Source organism: Takifugu flavidus, chromosome 21 (genome assembly GCF_003711565.1).
Source record: "Takifugu flavidus isolate HTHZ2018 chromosome 21, ASM371156v2, whole genome shotgun sequence".
Lineage (NCBI taxonomy): Eukaryota > Metazoa > Chordata > Actinopteri > Tetraodontiformes > Tetraodontidae > Takifugu > Takifugu flavidus.
This window is the reverse complement of record NC_079540.1, coordinates 794420-812439: the sequence shown is the minus strand read 5'-3', so window position 1 is coordinate 812439 and position 18020 is coordinate 794420. Positions and strand designations below refer to the sequence as shown.

Sequence of the window (18020 nt, the reverse complement as noted above, 5' to 3'; positions counted from 1 at the left end):
CCGGCCCGAAGCGGCGGATGAGGCGCAGCTGCGCGTCAAACACCGCAACATCACGCGTAAATAACAACAGGAAGAGCCCCCGAAGGCGCAAAGCGACGGTAGAAGAGAACAGAGGCTTGACCAACCTGCCGGAGAGACGGTACTTGTTCCACTACTGCGCTGATGTCTGGAGTGTGCGTGCGTGCGTGCGTGAGCGCGAGTATCTGCCGCGATAGCGCCGCTGCTTCCACTTCCTCTTTTCTTCTGCCGTCTGCTGGCTGCTGCGATCGTGGCGCACGCAGGACGCGGACACGGCGATGCAATAAATCGGTTTTATCCGGAGCCGCTGGCCCCCTTCTGTCTTCTGGTGCTGAAAAAGTGGCCAGAAAATGTCGAAACAAATCCCATAGATTCGGTTGCATCTACTTTAGTTCGGATTCTGCAGGTCGCAGCTGCGTATTGAGGTTTGAACCACTTTGGCTCCACGTTGAATGACTCGAGTTGGAATTTGGAAAAAAACAAACCCAAAACGCGCTCTAACGTTCTTTTTCAGGACTAATGACCATAACTTTAAAGAAATAAATATTAATTGAAGTTACTGGATGGACCAGACACTTTGACCAGGCCTAAAGCCAAGAAATGAAAATAACTCATTTACTTTGGATTTGTGACTCGTTCTGTCGGTGTGTTTGATATTAGAGACGCACTTCCTGTAGTTCTGGCCATTAAACTGCTTTTCACCACAGAATTTACCCAACTTTCGTCTCAGTGTTTGTGTTTTGGGTCCTTTTCACAACAGAAGTTGAATTCCTATCAACATATTAACATTATTTAAAGGAACATCCCATCGTCGCCAGGACAACAGGAGCGAACAGTGAACTTCGAATATTTTGACCTCCTGCGCCCCTTTCTGTCATCACATGACCTCATATGTGTGCAGGTTCACCTCTCTCTCGCGCGTTGCCGATGACGTCACACTCGAGGGGCGCTGCGTTAAACAAAGCAAGTATTTACCCCCCACCTTTACCCCTGCCGAGTCATCCTCTATGATGAAGATGTGACGGAAATAAGCCTTTAGCTTTCCTGTGACGTTGATTAGGTGCGTTTGAAACGAACTTGGCCTGGTCAGCTGCCTTCAGCCTGCAGATTCTGCGACAGCCCAGACGGATCTGTCCCTGGTCCGGGAAGACAGAGTGTTTCAATAAAGTGTCTCTGCTGACCAGATTATCTCTACGTGGCACAGCAGCCCCCCCCATACACACACACACCTCATCTGGGGAGACTCATTGTTCTGCTGAGACGGACAGAGAGGGAACAGTCGACGTGGAACCGGCCCTTTCAATGGAACCCATTTCTCCTCACTGCAGCTGCCGGCGGAACGTGGAACAAAAGAAAAAGCAACTCCAGCCCTCAAAAATTCTTTTTGGTTTTTGGTGGGGAGGTCGTTTCCACGCCGTCTCTCCCCGAGCCTGGACGGATCTAAATGAAAATCTGTCCTGCCTGTTCCCTGCAGTTCTGCTGAAATTGTCCCTCTGCCGGGGTCATTAGGAAGAGGGAATGTTTCCAGGTTATTTCCACAGGGATACCCCCCCCCGCCCCCGCCCAAAAAACCCAACTTCCTGGTTTTAAAGGACATATCAGACTTCCTCTGCCTTGGGGGCCCGTTCCTTTAATCTCCAACATGAAGTATCCTGTAATGTGTTCCGTACCCTCCCCGGAACATGCGACACTAATAAACGGCTTCATTTTCGCCGCCAGGAGCTGAGCGATTATCAGAGGAGGAAAAAGAGTCAACTTTATTCTCAGAGTCAAAAAACAGATTTGCATACATTCCTTCCTGGAATCAGTGGCTCTTTTCCCAAAGCAAACAGTCCAAATGCTTCAGTCAACAAGTGTTCAAACATTCATGCTTTCGGGGCAGCGAAACCTCGTTGGGTTGCAGATTTTAACCAGAAGGACGTGAAACGCGCTACAGTCCCGGTATTCCGAACAAACGCGGCGGGATTTACAATCTCTGCCTGCTGATATCGACTCTTCACACTCCAGGTTCGTCCCGCGTGACACGTTTGCACACATCTGCACGCGTGTGTCTGCGGCCGCTCCGTATGTCGCTGTGGGCTGATGGAGAGGGTGGGAACGCCATTCATCTCCCTGGAGAGAGAGGGGAATCATGGTCATTGGAGTTCTAAATTTTAGGGTCTCTGCTGTCGGAGGGAAGGCTTCTGAGGGGAAAGGTCATGCCGCGACTCCGCCTTTCCTGTGGTGAACACGCGTACGAGCCTACCAGCCCATCAGAGAGGTCCAGAAGCTCAGTCTGAATCTGAGCTGCTGCTGGTTTTGGAGGACTTGTGCTTCTGCTTCTTTTTCTTCTTCTTCTTGTCTTTCTTCTTGTGCTCCTTCCTCTTCTTCCTTTTCTTCTTGCGGCGGCGGTCGGAGGAGGAGGAGGAGGAGGAGTCGGAGCTGTCTGAGTCGGACGACGTGCTGTCCTGAAGCAGCTGCTGCAGCTGCTGGATCCTACACACAAGTGGATAGAGACGTGGATGTAGGTGGGCGTGTGAGACGGGGAAACAGAGCGAGACAGTTACTGCTGGTTGGCAAGCATCTGAAGGCCTTTGTGCTCAAATTATGGGTTGGCTGAGTGCAGATTCTGAATGAACAGGAGCAGAGCGAGTTCCTTTTAAAAACTCAGGTGTGTTTTCCTTTCTCATACTTTAATGGCTCCAAAATCCACACCGACTACAACCGTCATCTAGCTATCTAGTATCCTACCACCAGGGGGCGGTAGGTTCACCTTCAACCATTTTGCTAATTGTGACAAATGTTGCGAGGACTATTGTATTTTTCTCTTTAACGGAAGAATATTCAGCGCTTTTCAGAGAAAACGGTGAGTCGAGTGTCCGTCGGGGCTCGTTATGAGGTGTGAGTGTTTCTTCCACAGGCACTCAAAACACTGAGCAGCAACTAACTCACCGAACCATCGACGTTCCATCTGTGTGTGTGTGCGTGTGTGAAGTGGCTGCCTGTGTTTTTCTGCTTCCTCTACTTGAAATACCAAGACCAACCTTGTCTTCCAAGCAGCACTGGCCTCAGAAGAACCTTTCGGTAACTAATAGGAACACACAATCATGTGTGCAGCAGCTCGTGTGTGTGTCTGCGTACGTGTGCGCGCACCTCAAATTCAAACATTCCGATGTCAAAGGCTGTTTTGCTAGATGGCACAGACGGCGAAAAGGGGCAAATTCTTCACCTCAGGGTTAAAAAACAAACCTGCCACAACCTTTAAAGTCAAACTCTGAATCAGCGTACCTGGTTTCTTTTTCATTCCGTTTGTTCTCCCGGATCAAGTCATACATTGGGTCTTCGTGGGCCTGGAGGAAAACAGAAACGTCGGCATCGGGAATTTAGCTTTCTCACAAAAACCTGTGATGCTTACAATAAACCCACATCTCCACTCTGATCAGCACAATCGCTGCACCCATTTTTATCGCTGTCAGCGTTTTTAATACCCTCTAGGTAGGTATGAAAATACAACACAGCTGCTTTTATGGTAATGATTGCAGGGGCGGGGAAGCCCTGCGGTAGATTGGGTTCCATTGTATTCAGTCTGAGAAGAAGAATCCACTTAAACCTCAGTGTAAACTGAAGACGGTCCGACTCCTTCCTAACGTCAATAGAAGGTCGCAGACATAAATCTGTCCCTGCCACAGATCCTGAATATTACACACGCTACATACAACTGTAGGTCTCTACACTATGATCTCAAATCTAAATAAACAGGGGTGGGCACTTCAAACACTCACCACCCTGAACTGTTCCAGTTTCTGGTTGCCTTTAATGAAGAAAGGGCACTCTTTGTCTCCCGTCCTGTGGCCGTAGCGTTTACATCTCCAACCTGTAGGAACACAAACATCAGCGTACGTGTATTCACACTCAGACAAAGTGCCCCATCTGGATTAAAATGCGCTGTTGTGGGAGTTAACAGGGAGTTCAATTTGATTTTGATCCATTTCATAGCCACACATTCTAATGCTATCTTTGAAGCGGACCGACGCCACACATCTGCAGCACAGGCGGCGGCTTGTGGACACGTTTGGATCTGTGCGCGTGACTGTCGCTGCCTTCACCAAAAAGGAGTGGGATGAAGTAATAAATGGGCACAGAAAATAATAACAGTCTTTGGGCAAAAACAGACAGGAGTTAGCCTCTGTAAACGCCAATCTGTACGCCTCAGAGGAAAGTCAGACAGTCAACACAAACAACACCTGGACAGGCCGCCACCCACACGCGCCGGAGGTCGTCTCCAAACGACTTTAACACCTGCTGGCGAACGTTCACAGCTTTAATAGCGAGGGCAGAATCACCGCCAGGATTAACAGACTGTCTCATTAAAACGACGCTTGCCTATCTTTTCTGATTAGATGAACTACTTTTATACCTGCTCATCTATCTCTTGATGGGAATGGGGGGAGTTTTTGCTCCGTCCTTGCAGATGCTACTCACACTGCATCACCTTCACCTCCTTGCCCAGGGGCATCCAGAGCCCTCTGGTGGGGGCCTGTGCCAGGAACTTCCTGGCGTCTTCATTTCCCGGTTCAGCAGGAATACAGTCCTCTGGCTTCTCCTCATGCTCCTGCAACGGAACCAACAACAGTCCAACGTTAGCATCTCAGCTTTCTGAAGCAATCCGGCCCTCGTTGAGCCTTATTGACTTGTTAAACTTTACCTTTATGAGTCCTGGAGGCGGTTTCTCGTAGCTGCATCACAAGAGACAATATGACGTTTGATTCTGTCATGCTGTAAAATAAACTACTTCTGGAGTCAGATGCTATTTTTAAATGTAGCCGACAGATGAAGAGACCAACACGAACGTTTCAAACTGCGCGTAGAATTCGTGTGTAAGCTATTAAGGGTGTTATTACTTACAATGTCTCCACGTGTTTTATCTTCTGCACTTCTAGGTTGCGCTTTTCTGTCTCTACGTGATGTTTGTCCAGATCGTGTTTGGATGTCTTGTGTCTTTTGTAGTCGTCTTTGTCCTCCCTTTCTCTTGTTCTTTTTCTGTCCGACATTGTCTTAATTCTGTAACCGGTGAGCTTCTTCACCAATATATCTTATTTATTTAACCACTGCTATAAAAGAGAGGCGCTATGCTAACCGACCGCTAACTTAGCAAACATTTCGGTGGTGTCGCTCTACTTCCTTATCCTCCCATCGGTTAAAGTCCAGCGCCATCTTCAGGGCGTATGTGGTATTACACCAAGTCCCGTCTGATGTGTTTTGTCATTGTTTTTGCGATTTTTTAAATCTACAGAATTCATAAAAACGACTATTTTAAACATGACAATTCAATAAAGACTTCGGGCATGTTTGTTTAAATATCAACTGATAATGTCCCTAAAATGATGACATTTGTTATTTTGTATACTTGGAGGATGAGCAAAACCTTACATGTGATTGCTTAGAAACAACTTATGACAACTTTATTCAGTTATTGGTTACAAAGTTAACACAAATGAGGTATTTCAAATTTATTACGACGATGAGCTAGTGGAAAACTAGCCGGTAAATAGGTAAAAAGAAAAAAAAAGTAAAAATGCATATATATATATAGTTTTGTTTCTCAAGAAAAAAGAGACAAAGAAATTTCCGCAAAGAAGATGCAAAATGTCGACAACAGGCACATTTGCCCATTCACTGTAAACAACAGCTGACAAGCCCAAGCAGAAGCTAAGTACTGTTAACTGCATACTAAAACAATCTGTATGCATATACAAAATACTAATTAAGTATATTTCATTTAGCCAATAAAATTGGATGTATTCATACAACTACATCTACATACTGGAGGGTGTAAATGCAAAAGCTTGACAACAAATTGTATACCAATACATCTTAAGAAAGAAATATTTTTTTGAAAATGGAGATGTCGCTATGTAAACCGGCATGTTGTGGCAGTGTAACGTTCCTCTTATGAACATTACAGGTGGAGAGTGGACAGGAGCCCTGGATTAAACTGGTCAGGAGCAGCCCTGTCTGCATTCTGGCTCAGCAGAAGCACCATTTCAAGCAGCTCAGTAACAACTGTGTTGCCAGGAAAACTGTAACCCTTCTCCCTCTGCTGTGGAGACCGGGGACAGTTCCTCAAATTCCCTCTAACGGCGGCGTCCACAGGTTACGGCACAGCTCTGACGCCTTGTTTGTTCGGCGTGAACACAGAGAAAAGGTAAATCTGCGAGTTCTCAAAGTGAGGAAAGGAAGTCTTTTAAGCCCCCCTTCTTGCTTCCTTGAGTATCATCTCGCGTGAGTATCTTACTGAGACGCTGGACGACCCAATTTTTAGACTTGGAGGGGGGCTTGGTGGAAGATGAGCCGGAGCCTGGGGTGGAGGAAGTGGAGGAGCTGGAGGGCGAGTGAAAGAGAGAGAGAAATAAGTTTTTACTGTCGTGTAACTTCTTGTTTACTAAAATAGGCAAGAACACAGAGTCCAGCTGGAGCTCTGTTGATGCAGAATATCTGCAATCGAAGCAAACATGTCCGCCAAGTTGTCGTGGACACCTGCTCGGGACACTTACATCTTGAATTGTGGCTCAGATATTTATACCACCTGCCTTAAAATAACTCACCGTGGCGTTTGAACAGGAGTCTTGTCTCTTCCGGGGGTCCTAGGGGTGTTCATGCTGGCTCTGCCGGTAGATTGAGGGGTCTTTGGGCGTTTGCCAGCGCTCCCCGGTGTGCTGAGAGAAGCTATAAAGGCCCTGTTTGCTCCTTTGTGTCTGAATGTTGTGTTGCAAGTGTGACAGGTGGCCATCTGGGAAGCAAAAAGAAACACGTGCATTAATATTACATTCTTTCCCTGGTACCTCCACAGAGCCGCCGACGGCAGAATCAGCGGAGCTGAGATGACAACTGCTCATATGGCTCCCGGTGACAGACACGTCAGATGCGTCAGCCTCGTGGCTGAGGTGGACCTTAGTTTACAATGAGGTCAGGGAGGCCGTTTCACAAAAGCGGACAAATTAATTAACAGCTGATGTTCTTCCCATCACGTCTGCCAAACATCCCAGAGATTTACGCTACGGATAGGAAAATAACTGGATTAGTTAAAGCGGGACAGGAAACAGTGACCTGGTCTATTAGAAGGTGAAGGGAGGGGCTGTTGCTATGCAGTGTCGCCTATTCATGGTTTAGATTCTATAAGAGTCGACAGCCAACTTTCAGTTAGGCTCTATGGACGTGTCCTGAACGGCGTCCTGGTGCAGAATACACGAGATGCTCTGAAAAGGTTTCCAAACGCAGGCGAGAGCTACAACATCCAGATGCTGAGTCACGGGATCCTCGGGGTCCGTGCAACGGCTGCTGTGGACGCGTTGGGAAGTCACAACCTCTCACCAGAATTCCATTCCCAACCTTGCAGATAATATTCCCAACTGTGTTACAGATCTCACATTAAATGGCATCAACAAGGCCACCAGTGCATCTTAAACTCTGCGGGCTGTTGCTGTAAACGAGCTCAAAGCAGCCGATGCAAACCCGCCCACGCCATGTGCAGCGCTGGGTCCGCTCAGAACGGACCGCCGCTGCAGAGGTCAGCGCGTCTGCGCCCGAGCCGCTGGCAGCCCCGACTGCTGAACTCACCGACACGAACGCGGCCATTTCGGATTTTGACAGGTGTCTTCTGGAGGCTCCGGTTTCCAAAGATCGCCAGCACCCTTACGCCGCTGCGCTTGAAGTGTTTACTTTGTGAGCCCAGCGCGTCCAGCTTTATGCACACACAGGCATCATGACACGGGGGCGTGGCTGGAACCGGACTGACCAATGCACCGTGACGGGGGTCGAGCCAGGAGTGGGACGGCGGGCAATCTGCTAATGGGTCAGCTTTGAAAACAAACACACAAGAGATCGTAATCAATTGTGGGTTTTTTGATGTATAAGTCGTAAGTCTTAATGAGTATTAGCCAGTAATTCTCCTCTATTTAAATAAAACATCGGCCTCAAAGTCAAGGCACCTCAGGAACATTTGCAGGAAATGAAATCTTTTTTTAAATGCTATAATCACTGGTTGTTTGGGGTTTTTGTCATCCAGAAATAAATAGGAGACTGAAGAGGTCATAAACTCCATTCAAGAAATGTAAAATAAGGCTTCCAAAGAGAAATGGTCTCCTGGAGGACCTGGAGAAAACCCACATCATCTCTGGTGTCTCCCCTAACCACAGCGCCGCCGCCTGCATGCCAGCCACTGTAAGCATTCTGGGATGGGCACATTTTAGACGACAGTGTTGATTTTCCAGGCATCCACTCAAACGAGAATCAAGTGTTTTGGAAAATGCGGCAAAAAAAAAATTAGATTGCTACTTAGAGCTGCGCTGATGTGACGCAGTGACATAAAAACACCAAGAAACTGGCACTTTTCTAAGACGTCCGTCACGGCGATGGAGGAGAAGTCGGGCTAACCTGAAACGAAATCCCACCCGTCACGTGTAACCGTCCAATTTGACCTAATCCCCAGGCGTGTAGCGTCTGCACGTGATCGGCTGCCACAGGGAGATTTGATTCCCCCAATGTTGAGCTGTTGATCTTGGCGGCAGACCTGCGCCGTGGCCGCCCGGGCATATGGCGAGGGCAACACTTAAAAATAAGGAAAGGATAAACAGCCACGACGCGCAGATGGCGGGGAGTTATTAAAGGATACTGAGATTTTAATCATGGAATTCCAATCCGATACCCCGGCGCCAGCCCTCACCTCCATCCCATCGGATAGAGGAGCCGCTCGCTGGCCGTCTCATCTCCAGCGCAAGTGTTCAACCCGGCCCGAGAAGGCCGCCGCCCGCCGCGCACGCTTAACCTCGATCCCGCCACATAAATCACGGCCGTTTAGCGTCGGCACCAGCGTGTGCGGAATGTCAGCACCTGCTGCTCATCCTCGAGGTCGTAAAAACAGGCAATGCGTCTGCGAACACCATGTGGCAGAGCGTTACGCTCAGAAACCTCCCACGTACGTATGTGATGTCGTAGCATGAGACCACTCATCTGTGCAACGTCGTTTGTGGGAATTTAGGGCATAAATTTCATGTGGCACACGGAAGCCCAATCAATTATGTCTATTAATAGCTCTCGGCTCAATAAATACCTCCTCCCGTCTTTCTTGTCTCAGCCAGAGGTCGACTTGGGTTCATTAATTCGACCTAAGGAGCGCGATGCCACCCGGGGGGGAGAGCGAACGGGGTTCTTTCTTGCTGCTCTGAATGGAGTATCGGCTTCCAAGTGCACCATTTCAAGCGGGTGCAGAGTTTTTAGAACCGTGCGTGCGCTCTTGAGCATAAATTTCAGCGCTTAATGTGCGTGAAAGTCATTTGAGAGCACATCAATAGAGCACAATAAAGCTGAAAGCAAAGGCAGTTGGAGGGATCAATATGAGGCACCGACGCCGGCTGCCGCTTCGTCGCACTGTTGGAAGGCAGACTGTCGGGTAAATACATGCCCGCCTGGTCTTAATGATGAGCTGCTGCACGCAGCTGTCATGAAAAAGTTGGGTGTTTTTCGCCATTCATCTCCGTCTCCATTGATGGTGATAAAGGCGGCGAACCAGCCCACATCAAGCTCTTCGAATGAATCCAGAGAAAAGGCTGCCTCAAAAGGTATTCAGGCTTTAAATGATGTTTTTCCCCACAGATCTAACAATGTAACAATAGAAAAGATGAGCAATATGCATTTTGAAGTCATCCTAAAGGGTTTTCAACAGCTCCTCTGCACAACACAAGGCTAAAAACGGGTTAAAAGCCCGTGTTTAACACCTTCAACATAAATCTGTACTGAAAAAAATAGCACGGGTCACACAGTCTGAGGTCTGAGTTGAGATCCACACATCCAACACATTTAACAAATTACCGGCACTGTACCGGCACAATTCAACCCTTTATATTTTTGAATAAGCGATTGTTGACAGGCGGCGCGGATCATCATATCTCAAACTATTGATGCGCTGGCAGGCAGTCGGCAAACAGAGAGTAAAGATCCATTACGAAAACAATAGGATATAAATGGAAGTCAGAGAGGCGCGTTTAATCCCGCTGTAGAGATGCAGAGTAGGCTTTAAATAGACACGGATGATAACCGATCACCGTGAAAAACCGACGCCGATGACTCACACTCGTCAGACGGGCGACGTCATCATTGTGCGATGGGCTGATGATGACCAGGGAACGTTTGCCAGTAAATTCCCTTTTAGTTTTCCTGTATGTAAAGGATCATCCAAGGTTTCCTGTCAGTGCTGGTCATTACCCCAGCTGGTGTATGGCCACCACACCTGTCGATCTCTCTTCATGTGTTTACATTCCTGGAATGCTTGGGTGCGTACCTAGTTAAATCCCCACGCACGTGAAACGTGAGTGGCTTCGGGGGTGTCTTCAAAGCCCAAGGCCGCCTCTGCTGCTGCAAATTCCCACACTGCCTTTCTCTTCCAATGAATTCCCTCCCAGTCACACACCCCCCCCCCACAACCTTGAGGCTTGACCGGACGCCCTCCGTCCAGTCATCGCCTCCGATTGGGACCCCGGCGATGTCGCTCCAGGCAGGATCAAATACGAGATGAAAGAGGCCGAGATGGACGTAGGAGTGAAAAACGATGGAAATAATGGCAGGGGAAGTGGTGACTTAGATGAGTTTGAGGTATAATACGGGGGGGGGGTCCTCAAAGATGAGCTAATTACTAAGAAAGGTTGGCCTCAACGCTCTGGTGTTTTCCCACCACTTAGGCTTTAGTGCCGTGATGAAGTGCAAACCGTCTCTTCATCTAGAAGATAAGCAATATCTCCTCTTCCAGATCAGATCTCCACTCCAACTCTTCCTTTTAGGGCCTCTGGTGCCTGCTTTACGCCGCTCTGAGCCGACCCATTTCTCTGTTAGGCAACGTTTAAAAAGCTGCCAACCACAATTTTTGCTGATGAGCAGAATAAATATGCCGGCACGCTCCTGAAGGCAGCACGGACGTCCACGACAGGCAGAGCAACATGGTGTGGAATGAGAACACCAAAGGAATCAGGAAGAAAACCAGGGAAACAAAACTACTCAGGAAATTTAAATCAGACAACAAAACACTGTAAACTGTCCCTGGGGCAAAATCATGATGACAGACTCTTTGGATTATTTCCATGATTCTGGTGCCTCTTTCCACAGCATGAGTAAAACAAACAAGACCAGAATATCACGTACGCAGCCATAACGCTCATATGAAATGCTAACAAAATAAGAAATGGGGACACGGCCGATGCACAAAGAGAAACTGCACACCAGCTCTCATGCTCCAGTATAAAGTTAATTAGCCTGATGTCCCATGTGTCCTAGAGGTCATCGAACATACTGCAGAGTGTATTTTACGTCTGAATTTCCATTAGAGCTAGCAGAAACACTGCAGTTTAGCCCGAGGAGCTAATTAACAGCGAACAATGTAAACCAGGAGTTTATTTCAGATACTTATTATCTAAATCCTGGCGACCCTGGCTCGGAATTGGCAGTGATAAACAGAAGATTATCTTGCCACCAAACCCTGATTAATTAAAGATCAATAACATATTGCGAGCGCTGAAGCGCAAATGAGTTAGAGCTTATCTCGCCCTTTTGCTGAGCTTGGCGCTCTCTCAGCGTGTTAGCTCTGCTCAGCATCGTAGCATCAGGATAAAACGCAACGCAATTCAAACTCCCCTCCTTATCTCGCGTCTTCACCCCTCTGTGGAGGAAAGGGGTCACCACGCGCTCACCCTGCTATCTGGCATCTGTGGCTGGTTGCATTCCTCCTTGAAACTCCAGAAGGTGGCGTGTGGTGAAAACGGGGTAAAAATATCTCGGACGGCGAGCTCAGATTTACAAATCATGAGGAGATTCTATAACTTGGACTATAAACACATAGTAGTTTGTAGTTTTCATGCCGGACCACTAGGTGGCGGTGTGTTTGGTGCGTGGCATCGAAACATGTTTAAGTACGAGCAGGCGTAAACAGATTTGAACTGCGCCTCAACAGTGACAAACATTCAACGTTTTTACCGTTCTAATGGAAACGTGGCCACATAACAAAAGGAAAGAAGCACTGTCTGTTTCTGGATCATGTACGCTGAGCTGCCCGTCTGTTTGAAACTTGAGCAATGCCTTGACCTCTTGACCTCTCCTGTATGGCACTCGCGCCCAAACAGCCAATCAGGTTCTGTTCAGAAAAGGGGTGATGTTGGCCACTGTTGTCTGTGGGATGTATGGTCTAAAACAAAGTGGGCGGGGCTTCTTTTGGACTCTATGTACCTACGCTGCCCTGTCGCACTCTCCTATCAAGGACTCTTCTGTCCCTTTATATTTTATTTGCTATTATTATTCAGACTATAGCTATCATTTCAAAGATAAACATCCCTTAAAACGATCTTGCACGTTCCTTCCAGCATGCAGCTCCTCTTTTCATCCTGCTCTCTTGCACCCCTGTTTTGCTCTCCTCTGTTCCCTTTTGTTAGCTCGGCTCCCCATCTCAGCAAAATGTGAATACTAGCACACGGCACGAATTCCACCAAACTGCAGCATTTTTGCATTTAAATAACCTAATCAGCTAAAATAAGCTTGTTAATTAATTTCTCCTTGCTTTTTGCTGGAGTACAGAAGAAAAGGGCCGATTTGAAGAGGAACCAACCGACAAGCTGTTATATTTGAGCCTGGCGGGTCGGAAAGATGTCATTTAGCAAAAAGGGAGAGAAACATGGAAAAAGACACTTTAAACTGATATATTTACACACCTATGATCCCCAATGTCACTGTACATGCTGAGTGACAGTTAAAATACAAGGATGGTGAATGTGTCTGCAGGGCAGGCGGCTGCACTGCAGACACATCAATACTTTGATGGCGTTGTCTCACCAGTGCTGATGAAGCCTTTTGGAAGCGGTGCAACAGATTTTTCTGCGCCAGGCTGAGGCGTTTGCTGTGGGCCTTCCTGCGAAGGATGCGCTGCACGCGCAGCGAGGGGCGTGGCTTGGGCCTCAGCCGTACACGGTGGTTGTCGGGCTGCAGCCACTGATAGCAGTTTGGGCAGACCGGAGCGGCGCCGAGCGAGGAACTGGACCGTGTGGGGTTTGGTGTTTCTGAAGAAACAAAAACCCCTGATGTTGAGTTCCTATTTCTTAGCACTCACACCCACGTGGGTTATGAATTGTTTCCAACAACATGACAAACCATTCACAAGAAAACACGAAATACACGGTTACATATCGAATGTCAGGTTTTGGTTTTCAAAACAAAAGCATTCTTCTCCTTCGGGAAACCACTCTTATTCTGAAGAAAACCCAGCAAATTCTTAATAAATTGTAGCAGTAATTATCATTGTAGGTTAAGCTGGCATGGATCTATGTGTGTGTGTGTGTGTGTGTGTGTTTAATCCCACGAGGCAGTCCACTGAATAACTCACTCTGAGGCTTTAGAGAGGTTAATCAACCTTGAAAATGCAGTTTCCCCTGCTTAATAATGTATTTCATTCTTTTCAGGGCTATTAAACAACTGATAAACAAAAGGGAAATGGAACACAAATTGGTGCAGATAAAAAGATAACAGATTTCTTTACCTTTCGATGTTTCCGACCATTGCCTGTAGAGGAAAAGAGACAAGGTAAAGAGACAAGGTTAGTCCAATATATTGACTTGTATAAAAAATGACCCTCACTTATGACAGGAAATGTGGGAAATCTGAATTATTTTCAAGCCTATTTTCAATTTAAGGACGCTAAAGCATCCGTTAGAATGGCTCTCTCAAGATGTAATAAACTGACTAAATGCATTATAAAGTCTTTATTCCAAATGTTTACCTGACTGGGAGGGAAATAAGTGTGCCAATTAATATGCTACGAGCTCTAAGAAGCTGTGCAACCAGATCCCAAACAACATCCTCATCATTTACCTCCACAGGGGAGTTAAGAGCGCAAACATTTTATCAAAGCCACTGCTGATTCCCACTAAAATTAGCCCGAGGAGGTAATCAATGAAGGGAAATTTCCTGTCCTGCTGCAGCAACCGTTTGACCCCCTCTTTTCTTTCATCGTCGGCCTGTTGAGAGACGATTGTAAGGCCTTTGGCACGGACGGATCCGGCGGCTGCTGCCGCGACACATTCTCCACATTCGCGGACGCTCTGACACTGAAACAGATCGATTCTCTGACGAGCGCAGACCCTGAGGCCCACCGCCGATGACTCGAGGCTTCCCGCTACACTCCCCGCTCTCTGAGGAGTGCGCGCCACAAAGACCACAGCGCTAATCTTATTAACATACTTGTCATGCATCTCCTTTTAAGTGCACACTTAGGTCTGTTGATGGACGGGGCAGATATGAGCTGGGAGACATGTGGATACTGGGTCTTTTTAAGAAGGTAAAAAAAAGACGCCAACTGTGAAGAAGCAGCTTCTCCTGCTGACCTGACCGTAGCTATTGGATACCAGGTATACTATATTAGAAATCATGGAAACTAGGTTTTCTAATGTGTTATTAATCTTAGACAATCTGACATTTGGCCACCAAGATGAGACTTTTCCACTTTTAAAAAGGGGAAGGGGTTTGAGGCCAGATAGTTCCTTCTCATGTCATTTCTCACCACTAGGTGTCGCCACATATCACACATTGATTACGGGCTTACGCTACAATTTATTAGCCGTTTCTCGACATTTAGTACTCAGGTCCGGACTCATGAACTTCTGGAGTACACACTTTGAAGTACACACTTTACGCCATTGCTGCTGCAATTGTTGGTCCCGGTGAAATGCATTGTGGGATATCTAGCTGTCACATGTCATGACTGATGCATACTTGATAAAAATGGGCAGGGCAAGTGCCCAGTGGGGAGACTTGGACCGTACTTGGCGGTTCGCATAGTTTTTGGAAGACTACTATTAGCTCAGAGGTCTTGACTGAGCTTTTCTGCTACTTCGTTTGCTTCCAATAGTGATTTTTAGTGCCCTCTGCAGGTAGGGCATATGTGAATATCATTGATTTGAGTTTTTTTCAACATGCAAAATAAATGCGACAGATTGGTGCCAGTAAAGGCTGTTTGGGTCTGTCATTTGGGTGATGGATGGAATAAACAGATACCGAATTATCACTGATGCCTAAATGAAACACAATGTTTAACGAAAAAAATATGTTGATTATAAGGAACCAAACTGCCTGCAGCTGTGTTTGTGGGACACTGTGTAGAAACATCCTGCATACTTTGGTTATCACAACACTCACACACCAGTTAGTCAACATGGGACTGGGACAAACTGGAACACGCCAAAAGCAGCCTGGTAACATGAGCCATCAGAAGATGACATCAGAAACAAGACCAAAAACAATGTGTGGCAGGGTCTGGGTTACACATCCTATAGGAACTGATGATACAATTTATTGGAATTGATACAAATCTGTGTACTTGCAAACATAAGTGATTAGAGAACCCATCACCTTAACGTAAGGGTCAGAAGACAGTAACACAATACCAGACAAATGTGCTGTTGCTTTCGCGAGTCCTCACACGCACCCCCACGAAACCAACACCAGTGACGCAGGAGGAAAAACCATAACTGGAGAAAGAGAAGCCATCGGAAACCCCCAGAAGAACAGAGAGTGACAGTTGTGGTCGACTGTTCCTGAAAACAATATGGACACATGTTCCCCAGGCACACATTACCTATTTCAAGCGACAGTCTGCCTTTTTCGTGTCTCATCTTTGTCTTCCCTGCCTCCCTCCTAAGCTGCCTTTAGTCCTTGTCTGTATGTTTTCCATATCACTGGTCTCGCCGAGGATCAAATTCTGCAATCAAACCGGCTATTCACATTTTTTTCTGTGGCTGCTAATTGGGTCTTCTCTGCCAGGCTCCTTGGCTCCAAACCTTCCACGTCTTATGGCCAAACATTTCCTGCTGAAGAGTTGGTCATTGTGGTCAAAACGTTTCCCTGTAACTACAACCCAATGGAGCCAAAGAATCTGGGGAACAGCTCAAAATAATAAAGTGGTAGTGGTCCCTCACACACGCGGACTCATACATCTGTAAACTGACCCTGATTTCGGGCTTTGCTATTAAATTTTATGTTATTATGTCTGTTCCCACAAATTTCCTGGCTCAGGTGAAAGTGAAAACAAGCTAAAGGATGCAGGGACATGGATGAATCCCAACTAAAACATGAGCAAAATTACCCTAACCGTAACCACGACGTACCTAATCTTAACCTTGCACGATCCCTTACAGACAAGATGCTCTAATGAAAAAAGATGTGTCCCAAAATAAAACTCAGACTCAAAGTCTACATAGGTCTAAATCTAAAGAGAATCTCTCTTTATCTCCGAGTCTGCTAGACTAACACTACCACAAATATGGGGAGCTCTATCTGTCGCTGTCATCACCATCACAGCATACTTTTAAAAAAATGCATTCGCTATATATACATAAATTGATTTTCAATTCCCTTCCTAAGATTCTCTTATGTTCTGTGGGTGCTTTGGAGATAGAATTTGTTTTTCTTATATATTCTTTAGTCTGGATTATTGGAAGCAAGTTGTCACAAAACTAAGGCAACAAATAACACTGACGCATCAGCGCCATCTAGCGCCAGCAGTATAGAATTACACCAATAACTAAATGACCTGGCGGGGAAAAGTACCAGTTAATGGTAGAATAATGGAAGGTTTTCTTACAGGAGGTACCGTGATAGTTCCGGACACGTATCCTTATAAAGCAACGAGGCGTCTAGGAGAAACGTCTTCGATTTATCTTGCTGGGGAGATTTCATTTTCAAACAGGGACCACAAATCTTACGTCGCGCCGATTAAAAGGTCCTCTGGGAAATTCGTAATGTCAGACAAAATTCAAACAAGTTCACACACACTGACACAAACTAGACAATATATAAATATTCGAAATCTTATCGAGGTAACGATATCGCGGTTCTGCCATATGCTAGCTAACAACAATCTCATGTGGATCGCGATATGGTCGCGATAGTCTGACGTCACGCGCAATGCACCATGGGAGGTTGAGTAAATTCAACCAAAACGAACGGTTCGACTTTTGTTTGTCTTCGAGTTTTTCTTAATTTTCTATTGCGTACTATTAATAAGTATTATCATAGCATTTAAAAAAACATATAAAAAGGCAAAGATGGCACATTAATTCATATTTTTAAAATAACATAAATACAAATAAAATAAATAAACAAATAAATATAAATAAAAACGTATGATTTTAAACTTTGCAGCAAAGGTGACATTACAATGTTGTCTTCCGTCAAATATGAATGTATTATTGGAAATAGAAGAGTTTAATAACATGATCTCTAATAAAGAGTAATATATTTTTTAATACTGTTCTGAGCCATCGCGGTGGGTATGTGTCCTGCGCACACAGAGAACCAGATTTCACCACTCCTCATTAATCCATGCCAGACAATGACTCAACCCACAATGACTCAACTCTCCGCATCCATTGATTAGGCAGCTAGAGGTTACAGGTAATGCAGCCTGGCGACAAAAAGCATTTTTTTTAAAAATTGGATATTTATAATCAGAAGCGAAGAGGGGGAGGAGACGCGCATGGATGCGTCGGCTAACCTTTGGACTGATACAAAGGAGCACCCAGTATCGGCGGTATTCAGACGAACGATAACAGGACACAGGTTACACTGAGCTTTTGGAAACGTGAGATTCTATTTTCTTCGTTACAGCGACCGTAAAGCTCCTGCCGATTGTCTCCAAGGACGGATCGTCCGTCGCGGCGCGTTTTACGCGCGTCCGTTCTTCAAATTCCCGACGGTTAGTCGCTTTTATTTATGGATGATGAACGCTACAATTGATCGCGAGAGACGATTCTATGTTTATAACACCACAAATTCGAAATAGATACCGAACGCAATGGTCTCCGACGCCACCCTTTAGTTGGCACATCGATATTTTGCTGTTACTTTTTGAAGTTTGGCGCACTGAAGTACAATTCACGAAGACAAGATGCGGTGCTGCCCTTTTGGTTGACTAAATGATGCTATATTTGCAGTCTGTT

At 46.2% G+C, this 18020-nt stretch overlaps 3 protein-coding genes across 9 annotated transcripts in view; all 3 read right to left on the bottom strand.

Moving 5' to 3' along the window:
* Positions 1-283, bottom strand: part of elmo1 (engulfment and cell motility 1 (ced-12 homolog, C. elegans)) — a 51312-nt gene extending 51029 nt beyond the window's left edge. For 2 of the 6 annotated variants that reach the window (XM_057020139.1, XM_057020142.1), the window contains exon 1: positions 126-233. The gene's annotated coding sequence lies outside the window, so the exon portion shown is untranslated. Of the gene's footprint in view, positions 1-125 lie in introns of all 6 variants that reach the window. The other 4 variants (XM_057020140.1, XM_057020143.1, XM_057020146.1 and 1 more) reach the window with 4 other exon arrangements.
* A 1465-nt stretch (positions 284-1748) lies between these two features.
* rp9 (RP9 pre-mRNA splicing factor) lies at positions 1749-5198 on the bottom strand. Of its 2 annotated transcripts, none has more exons than XM_057020759.1 (7): positions 4903-5198; positions 4703-4733; positions 4480-4609; positions 3780-3871; positions 3286-3347; positions 2256-2493; positions 1749-2126 (listed from the first exon to the last, which is right to left on the bottom strand). In XM_057020759.1, the coding sequence occupies exons 1-6, from the start codon at positions 5046-5048 to the stop codon at positions 2289-2291; spliced, it is 666 nt and encodes a 221-aa protein (XP_056876739.1). In that variant the 5' UTR covers positions 5049-5198; the 3' UTR covers positions 1749-2126; positions 2256-2288. The 2 variants fall into 2 exon arrangements, with proteins under 2 accessions (XP_056876739.1, XP_056876738.1); XM_057020758.1 differs by having other exon boundaries at positions 1749-2130; positions 2264-2493; positions 4903-5197.
* Positions 5199-5433: 235 nt separating this feature from the next.
* Positions 5434-16970, bottom strand: c21h18orf21 (chromosome 21 C18orf21 homolog). The gene is made up of 5 exons (XM_057020757.1): positions 16664-16970; positions 13565-13587; positions 12865-13088; positions 6603-6787; positions 5434-6378 (listed from the first exon to the last, which is right to left on the bottom strand). The coding sequence occupies exons 1-5, from the start codon at positions 16756-16758 to the stop codon at positions 6219-6221; spliced, it is 687 nt and encodes a 228-aa protein (XP_056876737.1). The 5' UTR covers positions 16759-16970; the 3' UTR covers positions 5434-6218.
* Between the last annotated feature and the right edge of the window lie 1050 nt (positions 16971-18020).